This window comes from Lotus japonicus, chromosome 3, assembly GCF_012489685.1.
Source record: "Lotus japonicus ecotype B-129 chromosome 3, LjGifu_v1.2".
NCBI lineage: Eukaryota > Viridiplantae > Streptophyta > Magnoliopsida > Fabales > Fabaceae > Lotus > Lotus japonicus.
The window spans coordinates 89,538,949-89,549,438 of NC_080043.1; the positions used below are offsets into that span (position 1 = coordinate 89,538,949).

The window sequence follows — 10,490 nt, forward strand, 5'->3', positions numbered from 1 at the left end:
ATGGAATTGGGAAGCATAACTCACTTCCTTCAGGACAAGAATATTTTGGTCATTGGGGCCACTGGCTTCCTTGCCAAAGGTGCTTCTCTCATTCTGTTTCTCTATCAGAGCTCACAATTATTGTGTGTGGATATATATAGTGATGTTGTTTTTTTTATATACTTTGTACCGGATATTGCAGTCTTTGTGGAGAAGATACTTAGAGTTCAACCAAATGTGAAGAAACTTTATCTTCTTTTGAGAGCCACAGATGCCAAATCTGCCACTACAAGACTGCATAATGAGGTATGTCATTACATCTTTCTTTCACCTTTCCATGCTCATTCTGTTTGGGAGAGGCTATATCATCACTCTCTCCAATTTGTGATGTCATTTTTTAAGAGAAAAGCAAAAGAAATAAATTTATTAGAATAATATTAACTTGAGAACAATGTTAGAAAACGAGGGTATATATATGTTTGATTACACTGTTTTTTAAAACGTTATTTAAAAAAAATAAGACTGTTTGAATGAGATGTTTTTCAACATTAAAAAATTGTAATATGAAAACTAAATTGAAATAAAAAATATATTTTATATGTTATGGTATTTTAGTTTTTAAAAACTAAAATTGAGAACTATTTTCAAAAGCAGTTTTTAAAAACAAGCAAGTTTTCAAATGTTCAGTTTTAAAAAAATTAAAAACTGCTTTCCAAAGGCGGTAATCAAACAAGCTCAATATCTGAGAAGCCACTCCGCGGCAATAACCACAATTTTAAAGTAAAATTAATTTCATCGAACTCCAGTACAAATTCTAAGAGGCAGTTTTACCAAGAGTTTTATTCCCCACTTAATATATACTCCCTCCTTTTCAAAATATAGGTTATTTTAGATTGTGCACATTGTTTAAGAACTCATTAATTGATAAATATTTTGATTGAAATACCCCTATTTAAAATTTTGTTATATTAAGGAGAGAGAAATATTATTATTGGTTAAGTGAATAGTGAGAGTTGTGATAGGTGAAAATTGGAGGTGATAATTAACAGATATAATATTAAATGAGGATATATGTCATATGAGGAAGAAAGAGAGTAAAAATGCATTAGTTTGCAAAACAACTTATATTTTGAAATATAGTTCAAATTTTAAAACATACATTTTAAAACGGAGGGAGTAACATCTTGAAGCTCTCACAGAAAATTAATGCCTAAACATATAAGTGACAAGAAAAGAGGTAGGAGTAATCAAAAGAATCATCATTTGGGTGTTGCACCACAAGAGAAATGAAAATGAAATGGAGAGAACAAATGATAGTTAAATGCCATTATCCAACAAACAACTCCCACGAGTGTTGGGAATAATCAAGTGTCAAACACAATTATTCCCTTCGTTCCAGAAAATTTGTAGTTTAAGGTTGTGGCACAAAGAGTAAGAAAACAATTATTGATAGTATAATTTGACTATATTGTCCTTATTTAATTTTACTAGTATGATGTGCAACTATTAAATTATACTCCTCCAGTCCTATTTATAAGCAGCAAAAAAAAAATTCACATAGTTTAAGAAATGTAGTTAAACTAGATAAAATGCATTAAATAAGTCTTGAATCAAAATAAACTTCCAAAATTACACTTTGTTATTAGTGTTGTATAGTGGGAAAAAGAGAAAATAATTAAAGAGACACATTTTACAAGTTAGAATTGATAAGGGCATCATTGAAAAAAAAAATTAATATAGCTCAAACTTTCATTTGGTTCTTATAAAAAGGACCAAGATTTTTCTTCTTTTTCATGCTTATAAATAGATAGATCAGAGGGAGTACTTAGATAGAGAAGAATGTAATTAATAGAGAAGAGTTGTGGTTGGTTAATATTAAAGGTGATAAGTGAGAGAAAATGTATTAAATGGGGGATAGAGGTGGAATAAATTAGCAAAAAATGCATTGGTTTTCTAAAACAACAAACATTTTGGGATATTGAAAAATGATGCAAAACAACAAACTTTCTGGAATGGAGAAAGTACTTTTTAACTAATGATGCTTGCTTATCACACCCTGTTTAGTTAAATTTAGTGTAACTTTCACGCAGGGTCGGCCCAAGGGCCAAGTCACCCAAGTAAGGGTTTTAGGTCTCCAATTTTATTTTTATTTTACCCAGTAAAAAAAGGCCTCAAAAATTTTTTTTATTAAGTAAAAAAGGCCCCAAAAAATTTAATAAGTAAATATTTCTTTAGGTAAAAAGACCTCACTTTTAAAGTTTGTTTTAGGCATCGTTTAATATTGGGCCGACCCTGCTTTCACGAAGAGAGACAAAGAAACAGAAGTGAGAGATATGAAAAATCATGTAATGAGAAAAGAATAAAGAAAAATAAAAGAGCATTGCTAGGTGGTACGAAAACGAAACTCATAAATGTTGAAATTTTTTAATTGAACCGTAACCTTTTAACATAAATCATGTGCCCTTCTTTACTATAAAGTGATGTATGATTGCCACCTATCAACTCATAATTAACTTTCGTAACGTAAAAGGACTGTAACAATTAGCATTTCCCAAAGAAAATATAGCTCAAATTGAGATGGAAGATAAATTGGATGTGAATGTGTCAAAGTTGTTAATTAAAGCTCTGCAAAATAGTTGTATTCTATTAGCATTATGACATTTATACCATTATTTATTTTGAAAACGAAAAAAGTAGCAACTCTTCTTTGTAGCACCTTTGTGAGGTTTGAGTTTACTTTTTTCTTACACTATAATTAAAAACCTAATGATGTTATGTATAATTTTATGCATATTTTTACTTGATAACAAATATTTCAAAATATCATTTTATGTCATAAATATTTCAAATTTTAGAAATAATGATAACAAATTAACATAAATTGATAGAATTACAAAATCATTGATCTCAATCTTTATTAGGGTTAATGGTCAAATTAGTCCATGTGTTTGTAAGCAAATTTGATTTCAGTCTCTATGATGAAAAATGACGTCCAGTGACGGTCAAAAACCGCCAGTAATTGCAAAAATGACCGCATCTTAACGTCATTTTTCCTCATGAGGAATAAAATCAAACTCGAACATAGAGACTAATTTGAATATTAACCCTCTTTATTATTATGGAAACTTAATAAAGTTGGTCCCAAAATTTGGTCATTACAATTATTAAGTTTCCTAACATTGTACTAGTAATATAAAATAATGATATTTTAGTAACATTGTACAACCAATAATTGTAATTTTATACCACAACCTTAAACAACAATTTTCGTGAAATAGATGAGTGTAACTTCCTTGCTTATTTTATTTCCAATTATATTATTATATTTTTTTCTAGCTACTTAGGTTATACATGACACGCCTAGTTGTTAAGCTAGATGAGAGCTTATAAGTTAGTTGAAAGTTGAAGACTGAAAGCTTAAAACTTAACTAATTGCAAAGAAATATTTGGCGAAACGTGAACAGCTTGAATTTGTAAAACGACACAATATACATATTTATATTTTTATATATATATATGTGATTATTATTTTTTATCTAACATTACTTTATTTACACATCAATATCAAATAACTATCACTTCAAATATTTTAATTTATTTCAAATTGTATATCAGAAAAAATAAATAATATTTTTTAACTTGCTTTCATATTTTAATTTTTTATTACACTAATAGGATAGTAAAATAACATTATATTTTAAGTAGTAAATAATTTAATATTTATCTAAATAAAATATTTTAGCAGGTGTAATGATGACAACTTTATAGGAGTTATTGTTCATAATTAGTGTTTGTATTTTTTAAAGGTGCAACGATGACAACTTTATAGAAGATAAATATCCCAATTTGGAAGAGCTTATTTGAGCTTATCTGATAGCATAAACGCTTATGCTAGTGTTTGTGAGAGTTTATGCAAACAACTTATGGTGCCATAATTTTGGCTTATTTTCATAAGCTATTATAAATAGCTTATGAAAAAGAGCTTATGCTTATGAATAAACACTTATGTCATAAACGCTTAATTAAGCTGTTTTTGCAAATGGGGCCTTAGTGTTTTCTAGTTAGACTAGGCGCTCTAACATTCCTTGCACATAGAAACAAACTTATTATTTTTTAGAAAGGGTGTACACTCACATTAATTAACCCAAAACATTTTTTTTAGTTTAAAAAGATTTGGACTTACTTTGTAGTAAACTCTAGCATGACATGTCTCTCGCTTTGGGTTAAAGGCTTTAGAAAGGCCTTCTGTTATTCTGATTCTTCCGCTACAGTGACATTGATTAAGAAAGCTCTATCCCCTCAGCACTACGCATGCCTCTTTGATTGGCAACATTAAAGTCTTGTCGGCTCGTTCTTGAGAGGTGCGTTTGGCTCATACGTTTCGAGAAGAGAATGCATGTGCGAACTTCCTTGCTTAGGTTGTCTCTCAGCGAAATCTAGTGTACCCACATTAACCGAAAACTTGTTTTTTATTAATTTTCTTTAACCCACAAATTAAACCTAAATAAAAAAAGGCCATACTATGTTGGGCCACAAGGCCCAGTTAGCAATACAGATGGATAATATGATTTAAAACAGAAAATTAACCTAAACCTCTTACTGGGCTCGGCCCATTGAGTCTGTGAGGCGCGGTGGAGGAGCGCCCTTTGCGGTGTACGTCGACGGAGCAGCACGGCTCTCGATGGTTGCTCCGGCTGGGTGAAAGCAAGCAATCTGTTTGTTACTGCTACGTTATTTTCATGTGTAGATTATAGAGAAGGACTTGTTTAGATTGTTGAAGGAAAACCTGGGTGCAAACTTCAATACATTTGTCTCTCAAAAGTTGACTTTGGTCCCTGGTGACATCTCTCAAGAGGACTTGAATTTGAAGGACTCTGTTCTACGGGAAGAGATTCGCAATCAAACTAATGTTATAATTAATTTTGCTGCCACAACTAACTTCCGTGAAAGGTATCATGTATTCAGAACCAGATTTATATCTACGTGTTTCATAAGAAAATTATTGTTTGTCTCTCAATTTCATGATAGTTAGAATAAATAAGTTGTGTATATTTTTTACTCGTCACTTATTATTATTATATGCAGATATGATGTTGCGTTGGGTATAAATACATTTGGAGTAAAGCATGTCTTAAGCTTCGCCAAAACTTGTATTGACTTGGAGGTTCTTGTGCATGTATCAACAGGTCGGTATTCAAATTAGTTAGTGTGTTTGAAATAATGTGAGATGTTCACTTTTTGTCTCGAAATAAGTGCTAATGTCTATTTGTAGTTGTGTCAACGACTCAACGGGTATCGAAACATAGCCTTAGATTATCTTAGACTTCGTAGAAGTCTTTATTTAATCAGATTCTTCCCAAGCTTGGCTGATATGAATCAATATGTTTTCAGCATATGTATGTGGTGAGGGGAAAGGACTCATACTAGAGGATCCATACCAATTGGGTGTGTCTCTAAATGGAATATCAGGACTAGACATTGATGTGGAAAAGAAAGTGGTGGAGGAGAAGCTGAACATGCTTCAAGAAGAGGGAGCCTCCGAAAAGGAAATTAAAATGGCCATGAGGGACTTAGGTATGGAAAGGTAAGCCATGTTAAATTTTACAAAGGCAAATTCATATAATATACTAACAAACATCAAAACATAAATGTATTTGGTTGTATCTTGACAAATTATCAGAGCAACTCAATTTGGATGGCCAAACACGTATGTTTTCACTAAGGCAATGGGAGAAATGCTTGTTGGAACTGTGAAGGAAAACATGTCTGTTGTTATTGTGCGGCCTACAATCGTTCTCAGCACTTACAGAGAACCTTTCCCAGGTTGGATTGAAGGTGTAAGGTAAATCACCAAATTTTATATCATTCATTATGTTCATGTGCATGCATTAATTACATTGCATCACAGTTACACTTGGTATTGTTGCATTTTGAAATTTGAATCATAGTTTTATGTCCCTTTAATTTGCTTTCCAATACCATGGCAGAGTAAGCATATAAATAACCAAGTTTTTCTTATGATGCCCCATTGCCCCTTGCTGCAGAACCATTGACAATTATTTTGTTGCTTATGGTAAAGGAAAGTTAAAATGCTTCCTTGGGGACCTTGATGTAGTTTGTGACGTGGTGAGTGTCCCTATACTAAACATTTAATCTTCTGTCCCAAATTGATGTCTTAATTTCTTGTCCCGCTGAAAAATCTGGCCGCATCAATTAAAAAGGACATAAGTGAGGCAATTACAAACTTACGTCGTGATTTTTAATTGACGTGTCAACATTTCATTGACATGACAGAGAATGAGACATGTACAGTTTGGTGACTAGAGATTTCAGTCCCCCAACTTTTCTCTACAAATTATAGACTCTCCAATTCATTCTTTGCTCAAAGTGGATATAACTATGCTGAAACCAATGCAGATACCAGCTGACATGGTGGTGAATGCAATACTAGTAGCCATGGTGGCTCATGCAAATCATCCTTGTGATATCATATATCATGTGGGTTCCTCTGTTTCAAATCCAGTCACATACCTCAAGTTTGAAGACTACATCTACAGATATTTTACTGCAAAACCATACATAAACACAGATGGAAAGCGTGTCAAGATTGGCAAACTTACAATATTGCACAACATGGATAGCTTTCACAGATACATGTTCATTCGTTACGTGCTTCCAGCAAAGGTTGTTTCTAGTCCTTGATTTCTACTTCAGATTCATCTATTCATGTCATATTACACCCACTGTCAAATTTACTTTTAACAATAATAATAAGGCTAAATAGTACTTGTAGCTATTAAACTTTTACAAAATCCGTTATTTTGGTCTCTATTGTCAAATAACCACTTATCCCAAAAGCTTAAACTGTTGGGTAAATGCCACATCAATGATTTTATATTATATTCTAACACGCTCCCTCACGCAAGAGCCTTTTTGGGCTTGAAGCGTGGATAAATGCACAGACTCACCTACCATGTGCTTAATTAAATTCTACTTTTTAATTAGAAAGTGAGGGAAGCAAGGATCGAACTCTAGACCTCTCGGCCATAGATGCTCTGATACCATGTCAAATAACCACTTATCCCAAAAGCTTAAGCTGTTGGGTAAAGACCACATCAATGGTTTTATATTATATTCTAACATCTATAGTTTCAATTGCTCCAATTAAGTCCGGCCTCAACTTTTAAAATTGAAGAAATGGGGCTCTGCATTAACTTATCACCCAATAATTAATGGAAAAGCTAACATGGATCACAGTGCTTACCTGTGTAGTTTGCATTTTAACAGGGGCTAGAGCTGGTTAATGCAGCATTTTGCCAATATTTTGAGCACAAATGTCGTGACATAAACAGGAAGATCAAGATCGTAATGCAGTTGGTTGAAGTCTTCAAGCCTTACTGTTTCTTCAATGGCGTGTAAGTTAACTAGCAGCAAAAGTAAGGTGCCAATTACTTAACACATTTGATATTAATTTGCTGAGACAATTAAGCTTCTTTTGATCACAGGTTTGATAATATGAACACAGAAAAGTTGCTGATAGCGGCAAAACAAGGTGGGGTAGAAATGGATTTGTTTTACTTTGACCCAAAAATGATTGATTGGGAAGACTACTTCATGAATATCCATTTCCCTGCTCTCGTCAAATATGCCTTCAAGTGATTGATTCCAACTCTGAAATCTGAATTTGTTTATAGCTCTTGTCTTTAGAAACTTGTAATGTTCCTTGAGTAAACTATGCTTCTGAGATTATATAATGTTGTGTTAATAATCATGGAACGTAATTATATGTAATCTATCTTACATGTGGCATGTGCTTCAGATTTTATCAAGTGACTCAAATATTTATGTATGGTATGGATCAACTTACATTCGTGTATTACACTAAGTAATAATAGGGGGATAAGTAGCTCACATGGTGAGCTAAGGGAAATGAAGAGTATTTATTAAAGAGTCAAAGGTCAGGGTTCAAACTTTAATGAAGAAACTAATTTACCAATAATTAACTACTAACATTTGCGTAAAAAAACACTATTTAATATTAAATATGTAGTTTACTTTTAGTATTATACTAGTTGAATTCTCGTGCACTGCACGAGTTACTTTATCATTAAATTTGTGTAGTATTATCTTTTTTTAAGTTTTGTAATTTTAATTGCACAAATATTTTTTAAAGAACTAAAAAAATACTTGTGCAAAGTTGCACAAACCTAACTTGACCTAATAAAAAAAAAATTCATCGCCAAAATATAGAGATTTAAATCAATGATAAATTTTATATTGAAAATCATCTCTTCATAAAATATGTCACTAATTTTATTCATGTTACTCATCATCCAAGGTTTTTATTATGATAGATTTTGATATTCCGTTGCAAAATTTAAATGAGTTAAGATGAGGTATATTTTAGATAAGAATGAAATGAAGTGTTATATTTTAACTTCAGAGAGTGAATGTATTTTAATCTTAGAAAAATATTATGAATTACAAAAACCTTTTACATATATATAGATAGTATTATATGCTATTGACTAAAATTATAGCCTTTGAATATCATCTATCAATATCAATTTACAAAACAATTTAATAATTATGCAGATAATATAGATACATTTTATATAAATATTTAATTACATTTTATTATCTTACCATATTATTATAAAATAAAAAATCACAAAAAAGTAAATTTGATAACAATATATACTAAAATGGTGGATTTTGCTAAAGTATAATACATCCAATAAAAAAGGGAAAAAAAACAGGTGGATATTAATCATAGAATAGTGCTAAATATTAAGCATTGAAGGCTTAATACATGCAGATGATAAAGCAAAAACATTGATTGAACAGTTACAGTGGTGAGAGAAGCAATAACCTTATCAAAGGCTAGCAGACTGAGCAGGCGGTGGCGGCACCACATAATCAACCACAACCACGCTCTCAAGCTGATCCCTAGCCTTATCCTTATGATAACTCACCAGCTCACCGTTCGAATCCACCTCATCCAACTCTCCCTATCCAGGAAAAACCGCCAGGGAAGCAATCGAGAAGCCCTTGGCTCTCGCCGGGGAGAAATTCTCACCGCAACTGAGCTGACTAATCTGCTTGAAGCTCTCTGGAATTCCTCTGATAACCCCTAGAACCTCATCGCTCGCCGCATTCTCCTTCAATTTCAACAAGGTAAGTCGCATCGCCGATCCCTGCGGCGTGACGAGATCGCCGCGGAGGTCGTCGGCGACCCAATCGACGACCATGAGGTCGTCGATGATTGGAAGCACGTTTCCCCTGACGACGCCGAGATGGCTGGGGTGCGCGGAGTAGGCGTCGAGATCTTCCTTGGAGTTATAGCGACTGTGGAGCATGTGGGTGAAGGTCAAGGAGGAGGATCGGTTGCGAAGGATAGGGCCCACCGTGAGGTGGAGGACATGGTCGAGGGAGATGAGGGAGCTGAGGCCATTGACCATGGCGGTGACCTTGGAGGGTTCGGTGTCGTCTTTGACCTTGAAGAGGACGATGTGCTCCACGGTGGTTGAGCACAGGAATGTGACTGGAAACGATAGCTGCGGTTTCAATCTTAAACTCTGCATCGTTTACCACAGGAATGCGACTGGTGAATATGTAATTGTTTTTATTCGAATCTGAATGATGTATCTCTTTCTTTTTTCCCACGTTTCCGTAGGTAGGAGCTGAGGCCCATTAATAGTATATGGGCCGAATGACCCAAAGGATGGTAGGTAATATAGAGGCCAATTTTAGGAGTTAAGGCCCATTAGCTAGTTACAGAGGTCAGAGGGTAGCTAAAACAAACACCACAAAGAACATTGGCATAAACCAAATTATTAACCTCTACCCAACCGGGTCTAGGCCCAAGCAATGTGGATGACCTTGGGCTGTTGAAAGAAGACATTGGACTTGGGAGGCCAGTCCTCCTCCAGGACTACCCTAGCCCTACCAAGGATGGGTCAAGCCACTTTTCCTCTAACCTCTCTCAGGAAGAGCTTAGACGGTGCTCCCAAGCCTTGGCCCCTGGCTCCAGGCTTGCCATCATCAGTAGGGAACTCAACAAAGTAGCTTGAGGGTTGCATGGGCTTCTGTTGGGTGGGACGTGGCTCCCAGACTCCAGCAGGGGTCCCTGACAGTGGGGAGATGTGGGACCTTGGGACATCTTTAGTGTAGTGATGACCCGAGATTTAAGACTATTTTCCTAGTTTATTTGCATACATTTTAATATATTTTTTTAGGATATTTCAGTCATTATAGGACACTTTAGGCTTATTTCATGCATTTTAATATTTTTATTTAGTTTTAGTATTTTTCTATGTTTTATATTATTTTCTAGATATTATTAGGATTTATTTACTTTAATTTAGGATGAGATAAGTTTATTTTAAGGTGTTATCTTATTTTTATCTCTTATATATTTTTATTTGCTTTATTTTAGGAGATGATTTGAAGAAAAATAGAAAAAATCCAAGAAATAAGGAGAAATTCGTACCTGGCATCTTTCCCAACGG

At 33.8% G+C, this 10,490-nt stretch overlaps 1 protein-coding gene and 1 pseudogene across 1 annotated transcript; one reads left to right on the forward strand and one right to left on the reverse strand.

Annotated features, from left to right (window-relative positions):
• LOC130747167 (fatty acyl-CoA reductase 3-like) lies at positions 1 to 7,828 on the forward strand. Its single transcript, XM_057600021.1, has 10 exons — positions 1 to 79; positions 182 to 285; positions 4,727 to 4,929; positions 5,065 to 5,165; positions 5,371 to 5,563; positions 5,660 to 5,821; positions 6,024 to 6,105; positions 6,397 to 6,663; positions 7,267 to 7,394; positions 7,485 to 7,828. Exons 1-10 carry the CDS (start codon positions 1 to 3, stop codon positions 7,636 to 7,638), a joined length of 1,473 nt encoding a protein of 490 aa, XP_057456004.1. The 3' UTR covers positions 7,639 to 7,828.
• LOC130747168 (stress-response A/B barrel domain-containing protein UP3-like) lies at positions 7,585 to 9,605 on the reverse strand (annotated as a pseudogene).
• Between the last annotated feature and the right edge of the window lie 885 nt (positions 9,606 to 10,490).